At 38.3% G+C, this 14,277-nt stretch overlaps 1 protein-coding gene across 23 annotated transcripts in view; it reads right to left on the bottom strand.

Moving 5' to 3' along the window:
• Positions 1–14,277, bottom strand: part of Ncor1 (nuclear receptor corepressor 1) — a 156,206-nt gene that overhangs the window by 132,749 nt on the left and 9,180 nt on the right. For all 23 annotated transcript variants that reach the window (XM_048448195.3, XM_048448196.3, XM_085695065.2 and 20 more), the window contains exon 2: positions 318–495. In XM_048448195.3, the coding sequence (XP_048304152.2) occupies positions 318–425 (108 nt within the window). In that variant the 5' untranslated portion in view covers positions 426–495. The remainder of the gene's footprint in view (positions 1–317; positions 496–14,277) is intronic.

The following is a 14,277-nucleotide window of genomic DNA, read 5'->3' as shown; positions in this document are numbered from 1 at the left end:
TGTGTGTGTGTGTATTAGATGAAGCTTCATTTTTCCCTGGTTGGCTTCAAATTTGCTATATAAGCAAGGCTGGCATTGAACTCCCATCCTCTAGCCTCTGATCCTCAAGTGCTGGAATTAGAGGCACATTTCACCACACCTGGCTATGAATGATTCCTACATGATTCTTGCCATTCAATAATAATAATAATAATAATAATAATAATAATAATAATAATAACAATAACAAGCACATCCATTACTAGCCAATAAATATATTACACAGGAAAGTTGAAACCATAAACCATATATGCATCTTGACAGCTAATATGCCTTACCTGCTGGTGTCTGGTGCTGGGAAAAGTATACTGGACAGAATGTGAAGGATAACGACTTTGCTCTGTGCTGAAAGCTCCTTGGTTGGGAGGGTATCCTGAACTTGACATTATCAGTAAAGACGTCCTCACTCGGCTGTGAGATCAAGTCCAACAAACAACCATGTTTCTAGGAAACAACCTACACAGGATGGTAAAAGAAAATTCATAAGTCCTAAAACATGAAATGTCCTTCTAATAAATGATAAATATAAATATACAAACAAAACCACAATGGCCAGTCAAAGCTCTCTCATATATTTACTTAAAAGAAGTTATTAAAGTTTGATAAAAAATGAATCTTTTCCTCTACACAGACTATGATGGATATACAAAGGACATTGCAGCCCTGAGACACTGCAGAAACAGCTTGATTTTTGCCTTTTCTATCCAGGGTCAATGTTCATGAGGAGCATGTGATTTTCCTTGTCCTTATTAAGTTCTCCTTTACTTAATTCAGCTAAGTAGATTTTTATTATAATGTTGGCAACATTTATTATAACCTTGGCAACAACCCAAATATCATGTCTATCAACTGATGATACAATGACAAGGGTATAAGGGGAGTTATTTTTGTTTCCTAACCATGGTGTAATATATGAAATAGAAAAGTTACTGTTTTAATTATTTTTAAGTAAATGATTCATTAGCATTAAATACATTCACAATTTTATGCATGATTTTTTTTAAATATTTTTTATGGTTTATTTAACTTTATTTTATGTGCATTGGTGTGAAGGTGTCAGATCCCCTGCAACTGGATCTTTAGACAGTTGTGAGCTGCCATGTGGGTGCTGGGAATTGAACCCGGGTCTTCTGGAAGAGCAGTCAGTACTCTTAACCACTGAGCCATCTCTCCAGCCCCTTATGCATGATTTATATATAATATTTCTATTTAACATTTCATGTTGTCATAAAAAAGTTTTAAAATTAATGGTAATATGTCCTAATTTCTACACACCTCTGTATACCTATACTGACACAAAATGACCATAGCATACTACCTTACTGTGAGGGGATACAAGACAATAAGAAACAATCACTGGAAAGTAGAAAATACAATATTTACAATGAGGTGTTATAAATAAGACAATAAATAGGTGAACAGAATGGGCAAGGGCTATCATAAAGTCAGTCTAAGCTGGAATGTCCCATGCCCTAGTTTATAAAACAGCCACAGTCTGCATAAATGGAATCACACAAGAGTGAGGAGAGAGCAGAGATGAGGCCAGGAGAGAGCAGAGTAAGCAAGTGCGTTTGGCAAGTTGTCTAGAATGAAGGGTACCTTCTCACCTTCCTCTTTCTCCTTCCTTTCTCCCTCTTTTTTCCTCCCTCCCTCCCTCCCCCATGTCTAAGAGAGAGAGAATATTAATCACATCTATCTTTATGTGACAATTATTTGTTCTGGAATGCTTGTTCCAACATTTTAAAGATGTTCTCCATTCCTAAATTCTAAAAAGATTAGACTTCAAATTTTAGGCTTTTTCTTTAATATTTTCCCCTTCCTTCCTCCAAAACAGGGTTTCTTAGTGTAGCCCTGACTGTCCTGGAACTTGCTCTGTAGGCCAATCTAGCCTCAAACTCAGAGAGATCCACTTGCCTCTGCATCCCTAAGTGTTGGGATTAAAGGTGTGCACCACCAGGCCCAGCTAACATTTATCTTCTTAAACACTCAGAGGTTTTCTTTTCCCAAAAAAAAAAAAAAAAAAAAGGCATAACTGTTTCTTCTCTAACTGATAGTGAATTGTCCCAATAAAACACTTGGTGAATAAAATGCCATCCTTGTTACTCTTTAGCAATTAACTGAACAGTCTGAAAAAAATGCACTGACATCAAACGGCATTTACTGAAGCACCACAGTAAGAAACTCTCAATTCCAGGTAATATCCTGCAGTGTGTTCATATAATAAGGAACTGTACAGGAGTTACAGTGAGCTACAGGTTCATATTTCAGAACAGACACAACCCTGTTGACATTTCATCGAATATTAGCATACACTACAAACAAAATATTTATGGTTTATAATGCATATTAAATTTAAAAAGCACCAACTCAAGGATAATAATTACATCTCAGGAAGGAAGGCACACCATCTATAACAGTGTCTTCAAAACTAAAGAACTGGGGGGCTAGAGAAATGGCTCAGCGGTTAAGAGCACTGACACAGTTCAATTCCCAGCACCCACATGACAGCTCACAACTGTCTGAAAATCCAGTGCCAGGAGATCTGACACCTTCACACCAATGCACATAAAATAAAGATAAATAAATCATAAAAAATTTTTAAAAAAACTAAAGAACTGGCAAAATAGTTCAGCAGATAGCAGCAGCTGTAGCACAGCATGGTGACCTGAGTTCCATCACCAGGAAGACACATGGAAGAAAGGAAGAGACTTTGTCTTACTTTCACAGACGTACCACAGAACATATTCACGCACGCACGCGCACGCACGCACGCGCGCGCGCACACACACACACACACAAAAGTTTTTTTAAAAGTTTTCAAAGCAGAAGAAAAATAAAATATTGTTTTTTAAACACCAACAATATACAGACAACAATTGGTTATACTGCTCTCTGCACATTTTTAAAATTTATTTCCTTCATATGTATGGGTGTTTAGGCTGAATGTATGTATGTGGAGCACACACAGGAGGAAGTCTGAGAACTGGGGTCATGAACCACCACAGGAACTAAACCTGGGTCCTCTACAAGAGCAGCAAATAGCCAGGTGTAGTGGCACACACCTTTAGTCCCAACACTCAGGAAGCAAAGGAAGGAGGATCTCTGAGTTCTGAGTTAGAGGCCAGCTTGATCTATAGAGCAAGTTCCAGGATAACCAGAGCTGTTACACAGAGAAATCCTTTCTTTCTTGTTTTTCTTTTGTTTGTTTGTTTGTTTTGGTTTTCGAAACAGGGTTTCTCTGTAGCTTGATGCTAGCTCTTGTAAACCAGGATGGCCTTGAACTCACAGAGATCTGCCTGCCTCCACCTCCCGAGTGCTGGGATTAAAGGAGTGTGCCATCACCCCCCAGCTAAGAAATCCTTTCTTGAAAGAAAAGATTTTCTTTTTTCATTTATTGTGTGTGTGCAGTGGTGGTCAGTGAACATTCTGTGCAGCCAGTCTTCTTCTACCTTTACATGAGTTTTAGGAGTCAAACTCGAGACCCCAAGCCCATGGAGCTAGCATTGTGCTAAGTATACACTTTTTAAAACAGATGGCAAGGTGACATTTTTATGTCTCGTGAGACAAGCTTCCCTTTGCTGCGCTTTGTAGTTGCTTTACTTTCAAAGCCTTTGCGTTTTTGTATATAACACAGTTCCTTTTTCACTAAAGCGTTGGAGTCCTCTTTTCAGGTCCCATCAAAATTCTGAGCAGGATAATGGTGGTGCACACCTTTAGTCACGGCACTCGAGAGGCAGAGGCAGACAGATCTCAGAGTTCGAGGCCAGCTTGGTGTACAGAGTGAGCTCCAGGACAGTTAGGTCTACACAAAGACACTAGATCTCAAAACAACAACAACAAAAATTCTGGGTGAAGCCAGGCCTTATAGCACAGATCTATAATCCCAGCTACTCTGGAAGTTGAGAGGCAGGAGAGGCCTGTCTGGGATACAAAACAAGTTCAAAACCAGCCTAAGTGATAATTAACAAGCCTCTGCCTCAAAGAAAAGAAAAACCACCTAGAAGAAAACATATAAATACTGAATTCATAGACTGACTAAAGGGAGACGAGATCTTTCTACTACTGAATATTCCTATCCTAAAGCATAATTACAGGTTTTGCTTCATGAAAGCAAATAAAGAACAAGTATAATTAAAATAGGAACATTTTAAAAACATGACTGAGGGCTGGAGAGGTGGCTCAGCGGTTAAGAGCATTGCCTGCTCTTTCAAAGGTCCTGAGTTCAATTCCCAGCAACCACATGGTGGCTCACAACCATCTGTAATGAGGCCTGGTGCCCTCTTCAGGCATGTACGTAGACAGAATATTGTATACATAATAAATAAATAAATATTTTTTAAAGAACATGATTGAAAGCCATTTTATATATTTTGTGAAAAATAGAATGTATATATAGAAATTCCACTTGAATAACATAAAAATATGTAAAAATTTCCATTAAAAAGATTTTCATGCATGCATATATATGTATACATTCACTAATTTGGGAACAAGAATTATCTATGCTGATTAAAAATATATGCACAAATGTATGTATATATTGTATGTGTACACAACACAAACATATATGTGTGTTATAGTAAATATGTATTCCCTTTATATATGTGCATGCATACATACATGCAAACACACACACATTTATATATATTCCCTTCCTATTTAATATTTTGTGATACCTAGACTGGTTTTTGTTTTTTTTAATAATTTGCTTACATTTATTTTATGTGCATTGGTATTTTATCTGCATGTATGTCTGTGTGAGGGTGTCAGAACAACTAGAAATGAAGTTACAGACAGTTGTGAGCTCACATGTGGGTGCCAGGAACTTAACCCGGGTTCTCTGGACTGAACCCGGGTCCTCTGGAAGAGCAGTCAGTGTTCTTAATCCCTAAGTCATCTCTCCAGCCTGGCTTTTGATAAAACAGGTCTAGCAACACTCAGGACAGCCCTGAGCTGACCCTGTGGCTGAAGATGACCTTAACCCTCTAATACTGGCTCCACCTCCCCAGTGCTAGGCAGGCCTCTACCAACCAATGTACTTCCCAGGCCCACTAGTTATTTTCTACACTAACTTTGTTGTTCCCCTCCATGCTGGGCATCAAACCCAGGGTTCTGCACCTGCTAGGAAGGATATGGTGTTGAAGGTTGTTGATCAGTGTGCAAACTTGGGCCAATTTCACCATTTTTTTTAGTCTTTATTCAATTAGGCTTAGAAAATAGTTTTCCAGAAGTAACATTCAATCAAACTTGAAAACAGCTTTAAGGGGGAAAAAAAACAACTTTGAAAATCATCTGAGAGCACCGACTAGCTAGTTGTTTCCTCTCTGCCTGCTTCCTCCAAAACTGGGCATGCAAGTCAGTAAGTGTGAGGGTCGGAGGTTTTGACATCACCTAATTAATAGGTTTTATAGAGCTGAGGAACAGAATTTAGCAACATTTCCAGTATCACTCATCAGGGGCAACGGGAGACACTGGCGTTTTCTACAGTGTTCTGTAGCTTTAGTAGCAAGCATGAACTTACTCATGCCTTGGCCTCTTGACTAATACCACGTGCAGAAGACCTTCAATAGAACCAAGCACTCAAACCACTCAGGGTCATTCCCTCGTCTACATACCTGGAGGAGCTCAGAGAGTTTAAAAAGCCAACAGTAGTGGGTTGTTGGGTCCAGGCAGAGGGTTATATAGGTTTTGTGTTTTCAGAAATAACTAAATACATCTTGTTTTGGTTTGGTTTGGTTTGGCTTGGTTTGGTTTTCCGAGACAGGGTTTCTCTGTGTTGTTTTGGAGCCTGTCCTGGAACTAGCTCTTGTAGACCAGGCTGGCCTTGAATTCAGAGGCCTGCCTCTGCCTCCCAAGTGCTGGGATTAAAGACGTATGCGCCACCACTGCCTGGCTTGGCTCAGGAGTTTTATAAATCATTTCACATCCTTGTGCTCATTGTGCTACATAGCTGTAATCCCAGAAAGCAACCAAAAGTAAAATGTCCTTTAGAAGCATTGTAAGCATTTTAAGTGCAATTACATGTTCACATACTACACATACACTATGTTATATCTTGCTCTTATTATTTATTATATCTTGGTAGTCATCTACAATTCACAAAGTATTTCCCTTCTATAAAACATTTCATTATATGACTTCATTGAGTATTTTTCTGAAGGTTTTCTAAGCAATTCTCATCTGCAGCCCTAAGAAATATTTACATAATCTACCTCTGAGCCCCTAATTCAGATTATCTGATGTACATAAGGTGTATGTGTGTGTGTGTGTGTGTGTGTGTCTATTTCTTTCCTTTGTTTTGTTTTTTCGAGACAATGTTTCTCTATGTAACAGTCCTGGCTGTCCTGGAACTTGCTCTGCAAACCATTCTGGCCCTGAACTCACAGAAATCTACCTGCCTCTGCCTCTCAAATGCTGGGATTAAGCATTTACATTACCATGCCCAGTGTGTATATACATATACATATACACACACGCGCGCATATGTAAAATGCAAAAACAAAATGTTAGCCCATGTTCATTCAAATTAGTTTTCAAGCAGTGGCCTAACAGGTCAGAAATCCAAGTGAAGTTGGATAGTGGTGGAGCACACTTTTAATCCCAGCATTTAGGACGCACAAGAAGCCAATCTCTGTGAGTTCAAGGCCGGCCTGATCTAAAGAGTGAGTTCCAGGACAGTCAGGGCTACACAGAGAAACCCTGTCAAAAGAGACAGACAGACAAGCAGAGGAGGCATGTGATAAACCAGGAGTGGTGGTGCGTGCCTATTAATCCCAGCCCTTGGGAAAAATAAAGTAAGAAGGTTATGAGTTTGAGGACAGTCTGAGCTATATACAAAGAACTACTAAGAGCAAGTGGAAATGCGAGTAATCCATGTGGTATAAGGTGGGTTTTGTTTTGCTGTTTTAATTTACATTGTAATGTTCACCATCTGTTACCTGCATTCAATATCATTGTAAATTGACTGATTTGTTTGTTTTCCTCGTTTGTCAATAATACTTCAGAATGTCTAGCTTTTCAGGAATAATTTTAGTGAAGTTTGACGTCTGTTGTGGTTTAAATAGGTATGACCTGCATAGACTTCAAGTGTTTTTGAATGTTTGACCTATAGGGAGTGACACTATTAGGAGGTGTGGACTTATTGAAGAAAGTGTGTCACTGTGGGGACAGGCTTTGAGGTCTCATATGCTCAAACTAAGCCCAGGACAGTCTCTCTGTCTGCTGCCTGTGGATCAGGATGTAGACTCAGCTCCTCCATCACCACGTCTGCCTGCATGCTACCATATCCTCCTACCAAGATGATAATCGACTAAACCTCTGAAGCTGGAAGCCAGTCCCAAATGTTTAAATGTTTTCCTTTATAGGAGTTGCCGTGGACATAATGTCCCTTCACAGCAATAGACACTCAAACTAATAGCTGGGCAGTGGTGGCACACACCTGTAATCTCAGCACTCAGGCGGCAGAGGCAAGCAGATCTGTGAGTTCAAGGACCTTCTGTTTCCAACTAGTAAACTTTTCTCAAACATCTTATCTAGAAGCAAAAGATAAGAAGGCAAAATCTCTTACTCAGTAAGAATGTGCCAGTCAAGAATCTTCCTTTTCAGGCACTCTAACGTTCCATCTTTCCATCTACTACTACTCAAGTCCCAGGGCATCAAGATACCTCTACAAAGTAAGTATCTTGCAGTTCAAACCCAACTGAAATAAAACAACCCAATTTAAAGCTAAAGCTAAAAGGAAATATGGCACTTTTAATGCCAATGTCAAACTATAAATTCAATTCTTTTTAAAATTATTTTTAAACTTATTTACTGTGTATGAATGTGTGTGTATATGGATGGGTGCATGGCAGAGGGAAATCTGTGGGAGTAGGTTCTCTCTTTCCATCATTTGTGCTGTGGGGATTAAACTCAGGTAGTCAGGCATAGTGACAAATGCCTTTACCTCCTGAGGTATCCCATAAGTTACAAAACCCAATAACTCAGTATGCTTGACTCAGGAAATGTATCAGTTCTGTGACCTCTTTAAGAAACCTGCTCAAGCAGGGTGCCAGAGTGCACCCTTGTAGTCCCACCAGTCAGAAGGTGGAGACAGGAAGATCAAGTTCAGGGTAAGAGGTGTTACAGCACCTCTGAGGACAACATGGGCTACATGATACATGAGACTCTGTGTCCAAAATTAAAAGGAAATGTTAAAAAGAAACCAAGATTTTATAAGCAACTACCTCATAGAAATTTCAACACACACAATGCTTCAGGCTGAAAATAATGTTAGAACTCAATGTCACTGTTATGAGAAGAGCACGTCTTAACTGACTGCCCTTTCAGAGGTCCCAAATTCAACTACCAGCAACCACATGGTGGCTCACAGCCATCTGTGATGAGATCTGGCTACCTCTTCAGGTGTGCAGGGATACATGCAGGCAGAACACTGTATATATATATATATATATATATATATATATATATATATATATATATATATATATATATAAAATTAATAAATCCATCTTTTAAAAAAGCAACAAAAAATGGTAAAATGAAATTGGTCTACTTAGAGACCTGTTTGAATCTTTTCATAACACACACACACATACACACACACACGCACAACCTGAAACAACAAAATTTCAAATACAATCTGCCAAAAAGAAAAGCTTAATCCTCCTCTCACCAGGAATTCTTTGGCTTTTAGCCTATAGTCTTTGCATAACCAAAATGTACTTGGACAGGTTTTCAAGGTGGCCTACGCTATCTCGGAAAAATATCTAAAAATATACTTCTCTGTGGCAAGTCTGCAGATGACTCTTCAGATAAGAGTGACTCTACCAAGGGTCACAGTGGAAATGAAGACTATATTTCACAATGGGAAAAATAGATCCTACAAAGTATGCAGCTCTATCTTTAATTTTTTTAGATTATTCTATTTTATGTGTATGAGTGTTCTGTTTCCATGTCTGGTGCCTGTGGAGGCTTAAAAAAGACATCAAATCCCCTGGAAACTGAGCTACAGATTATTATAAGCCACCATGTAGGTGCTGGGAATCAAACCCAGGTCTTCTGCAAGAGCAACAAGTGCTCTTAACTGCTGAGTCATCTTAGTTCAAGCCTCTATATGCCAGCCTCTATAGTTCAATTTTTAACTGATAAAATAATAAAACATGATTTAAAGAAAATACATATGCATGCATGCATGCATGCATACATACATACATACATATATACGGAATAGAATAGAAGAATGTCCTCTGTGGAATGGTTTAAAAAAAAAAAAACTACACAAACTATTGGAGTTTTACTGATTCACACAGAATGGCCCAAGATTCTAGTCTAATCTCAAAAGACTGTTAGGCAGACTAAGAAGGACCAGTTTCAAACTAAAACTAAAACTCTCCAGACTGGGACTGGTTTAAAGAAAGCAAACATCTGGAAATCTGGATTCCAGAAGAGAATAAAAACTAGAAATCATCTAAGCAAATTCTGAAATTTGAACAATACTAGAATGTTCTTTTATAAAGCATTATTGATAAAAAAAAAAAGAAAAGTCACACATGACATACTCTTTTATAGTATACCCTTACTTAGAAGACAGATAAATGTGGCAGGCTACATGGCTTGGCGGTACTTGCTACTAAGCCTGGTGTCTTAAGTTATATCCTGGGACACACGTGTTGGAAGGAGAGAACAGTTTCCTGAAAGTTATCCTATGAACTCAGATGCCTGTGCTGAGACATGCACAGACACATAATACATACACATACAAACATAAGTAAATAAGTATTTCTTTCAAAAATAAAACATTGAAGGATAGAGAAATGGCTCATCAATTAGAGCATTTATTGCTCTTGCAGAAGACAAGAGCTCTGTTCCAACACCCAAATGGCGGATCACAAACATTTGTAACTCCAGTTTCAGGGAATTTAATGTCTCTTCTGACCTCTGTGGGCAGGCACACACATACACACAAAATAAAATAAATAAAAGACAGATAGATGAATGGAAGCTAAAAGAAAATCAAGTTAAATTATCCTAGCCTCCAGAAAGTATAATACTAAAAGAAAAACTTTAATAAGTATATAATTAATTGGGGGACTTACAGTAAGCATTCAAAAAAGAATTCATGAGTAAAAGAGAAACAGAGCTCCCTTATTCATAAAGTGAAAAGCAATATTCCCAAAACAGCAGTGCCAAATAGTAACTGTGAAACTGACTACTGTGTGGTGTGGATATATTACATTGAGCTACTCCTTTGAAATTAAAAAAAAACAAGCAAACAAACAAAAAACAATTAACTATAAGAACAAAAGAGCCAGGTTAAGGTAGCACATACTTTAGTGCCAGTACAGGATGTAGAAGAAAGAAGACCTCTGTGAGTTCAATGTCAACCTGGTCTACTTAGAAAATTCCAGCCCAGTCAAAACTACAAAATGAGGCCTTGTCAAAACAACAAGATAGACAGACAGACAGACAGACAGACAGACAGTTGGTAGGTAGGTAGGTAGATGATAGACGATAGATAGATAGACAGACAGATAGACAGACAGATTTTTAAAGATAAACTCAATAGAGAAAAGAAGAAATGTCAAAACTAAACAGATCACTATTTGCTAATTCTCTCCTTGATAAATACAAAAAAGGATTCTGTATTAAGATCAGGATTTAGGGACTGGAGAGATGGCTCAGCAGTTACGAGCACTGGCTGCTCTTCCAAAGAACCAGGGTTCAGCTCCCAGCACCCACACGGCAATTCACAACTGTCTTTAACTCCAGTTTCCAAGGTAATCCAACACCTTCATACAGTCTTACCTACAGGCAAAGCACCAATGCACATAATATTTTTTAAATATTTATAATAAATAGGTATATACTTTTAAAAAACAACAACAGGATTTAACTTTCAGTGCTACGGTAAATTAACAAACAATATCTAAAGAGAAGAATGGGTCACCTCTTCTTTTAAACATCATATACCACAGTGTACTAAAGCTCTGGGTGCATGAACTCACCTTCAAATTCTGATTATACTGTTATATCTAAAGTTGTACAGAGGCTAAGTTATTTCCAAGTCAGAGCCTTAAAAAATAGTTCTTGACCTCCCCTTTCTTTTACTCCACTAATAAAGGCAATCATAAGTTACTAAGCAAGCTAAGACTATATAAACAAAGGTATATAAAAAAATAAAATGGAGGGTGAGAGGTATTTTACTTTAAATGGTATTTACTTAGTTCTACAAGAAGAAAACAAAAATCAGACATCTGTAAGGGCACAGACTACTATGTTTTGTTCCCACGGCCATAGCAACAAATAAAAGGACCCAGTTCTCAGTAACACTCCATCAGCTAGAGTCAATCTTCATCTTTCCACATACACTCAAAGGCCTTCCAGGCTGCTCCACCACAACTTCCACCCTCCTAATCTCTTGCTGTTAAAAAAAAAAAAAAAAAAAAAAAAAAAAAAAAAAACTTATACCTGTATTTAGCACTTCAATCTTTTCTCCAACAAAAATCAGTTTATTCAAAAAAAAAAGTGAGTCAGAACATATATCATTCTTCTACTTAAGTTTCCTCAATGCTTTCTACAAACTATTTTGTGATGTGGCCTGCAAGTACTACTTGATTAGGCAATTACTCAGTCCAAACAACTCCAGCTTGCTCTCCACGTCTCACTGAGATGCTCAGTCCTACCTAGCCTCAGGCCTTGGTCCTTCTTTACACTTCTCAGGAATTCTTGTCCTAGCCCATTCCTGTAACTGACTCACCGTTTGGTTCAAATCATCCTTAGTCACCTCCTACAGAAACTTTTCCTATCACCCTACAGGGTCAGCTCTTATCAATTACTCTCATTCAGAGAGCCTTTTCTGTGTTCCTTTATCATTATCTGAAATGGATGAGTTTAAATTCTTATTCTCCACTATAATTAAAATTCCCCTAATTCCCTAGTACACTTTGAAATAAAAAATAAATATGGGGAGCTGGAGAGATGCTCAGAGGTTAAGAGCACTGGGTGCTCTTCCAGAGGTCCTGAGTTCAATTCCAAGGAATCACATGGTGACTCAACAACCATCTCTGAGATCTGGTGCCCTCTTCTGCAGGCACACATGCAACCAGAATACTGTATACATAATAAATTTTAAAAAATCTTTTAAAAAGAAATAAATATTTAAGTATAAGACATATTTGAAGCAAAGTCTGAAAAACCTACTGCGGAACTTAAAAATTATTTGAACACAAAGACAGAATGTGAAGATGTCAATTTTCCCAAAATTTATGATCTCAACAAGGTGTTTACCAAGGTGTGTGTGGTGTGTGTGTGTGTGTGTGTGTGTGTGTGTGTGCGCGCGCGCATGCGTGCCTGAGTGTGTGGAGGCCAGAAATTAATATCAAATCTCTTTCTCATTCACTCTCCACCTCATCTTTTAAGACAAGGTCTCTCACAGAATCTAGAGATAGCCTTTTTGGCTAGAGTGGCTGACTAATAAGGCCCCAGGAACACCGTCTCCCCACCCTCAGTCCTGGGGTTACCTATCTTCTACATGAGTACTCTGGATTTGAACAAGGAGCCAGAGACTTGGGTAGCAGGCACTCTTACCCACAAAACTCTTTTCGAACTCCAAGATTTCTTTTTGAACTCAACAAAATGTAATATTCATCTAAAGAATTCACAGACCAGAACATCAAAGTCTGAAGTCAACACAATAAGGAACTAGGGACTAACCCTACCAGTGCTAAAAATCATAAAGCAATAGTGATGCAAAGGAAACTGTAACAGATTGAAAAAACAGCTGAACAAATCAAAGTCTCAAACATATTTAGCAAATAAAATAAATTTAATAAATTATAATACTTACAATTCTAACCAGTACTGAGGAAAAACAAACAGATCATTCAATAAAGTGTATTAAACCCTAAGTTAACCCATAAGCTCCACCTGTCCAAAGACCAGGCAACTTCCTGGGATTGTGGGAGTTGTAGTTCTTAGAAAATAACAACAAAACCTCATGGGAAAATACAGTGGCTATGGGTTTTATACATTAAAACCAGGCCAACATGTGTGTCATAGCCCCACAGCTAGAAAGCTTCCAGATGGTGATCTTGATCAAATTCCATCTTGGTCAGTATTTTAAATTTAATAAAAGCTTGCTTAAATTTGGCCAAAATGGTATAGCTGCTTTTTCTGGAGAATTTTGGGATTAACAATTGACTGTTTAGGGAAAAAATACACACAATTACATATATTCTCTCAAATGTATTTCTATTTCACTTCCTATCCCCCCCCCCCAAAAAATCAAAGATTTACAAGTTTAAAAAAAGGAAAAGGAAAGGAAGTCAAGCTGTGGTGGTGCATGCCTTTAATGCTTAGCACTCAGGGGCAGAGGCAAGTGGATCTCTGTGAGTTTGAGGCCAGCTGGTCTACAAAGTGAATTCCAGGACAGCCAGAGCTACTCCTATCCCTATCTCGAAAAAAGAAAAAAAAAAACTATAAAAAAAAATTAAAATGTGAGACTTCTGTCTTTTAAAGATACTAAAAGGTATGCAATAACAATCTTCCCCTCACTCAACACTCCTTCCTTCTAAAGGTTTTCATGGGTTTGTTTTTGGCATAGAGGCATAGAGTCTCACACAGTCCATGATGGCCTCAGGGTTACTTGAAGCCAAAGTTGCTCTTGAACTCCTAATCTTCTGCTTCCCTAGAGCTGGGCTGTGGGCATGAGTCACCATACACTGCTTGGTAGTTTCTTATTGTAGAAGTAGAACTCTATCCATTTTCAATTCTCTCTTCCCCCTCAGGCATGTGTATACTACATTTGACATAACCATGTTTATTTTACTGTTAGAAAGCACAAGTTTTGTAAATGTTCCAAATATTTCTTTTAAAAATATTTTAAATATAAAAAATTTTAATTTACTACAGGTATGGGTACAGTACATGCATGCCTGGTGCCCATGAAATCTAGAAAAGGGCAGGATCCTCTGGAACTGGAGTTAGACAGTGGTAAGCTACCATGTGGGTGCTAGGAACGATACTAGGGTCCTCTGGAAGAAGAGGTAGTGCTCCTATCCATTGAGCCATCTCTCCAGCTCCACCCACCCTCACTTTTTTTTTGAGGCAGGGTATCCCAGTCTGGGTTAGCATGAATCACATGACAATCCTCTATACTGGACACCCCACAAGTTTCATTCCAAACATGTCATAAGCAATATAGGTGAGCATGGTAGCTTACTCCTGTGATTCCAGAAT

Source organism: Myodes glareolus, chromosome 9 (genome assembly GCF_982192425.1).
Source record: "Myodes glareolus chromosome 9, mMyoGla1.1, whole genome shotgun sequence".
Classification (NCBI taxonomy): Eukaryota; Metazoa; Chordata; class Mammalia; order Rodentia; family Cricetidae; genus Myodes; species Myodes glareolus.
Note: the sequence above shows the minus strand (reverse complement) of the source record. Positions and strands in the feature narration are given on the sequence as shown.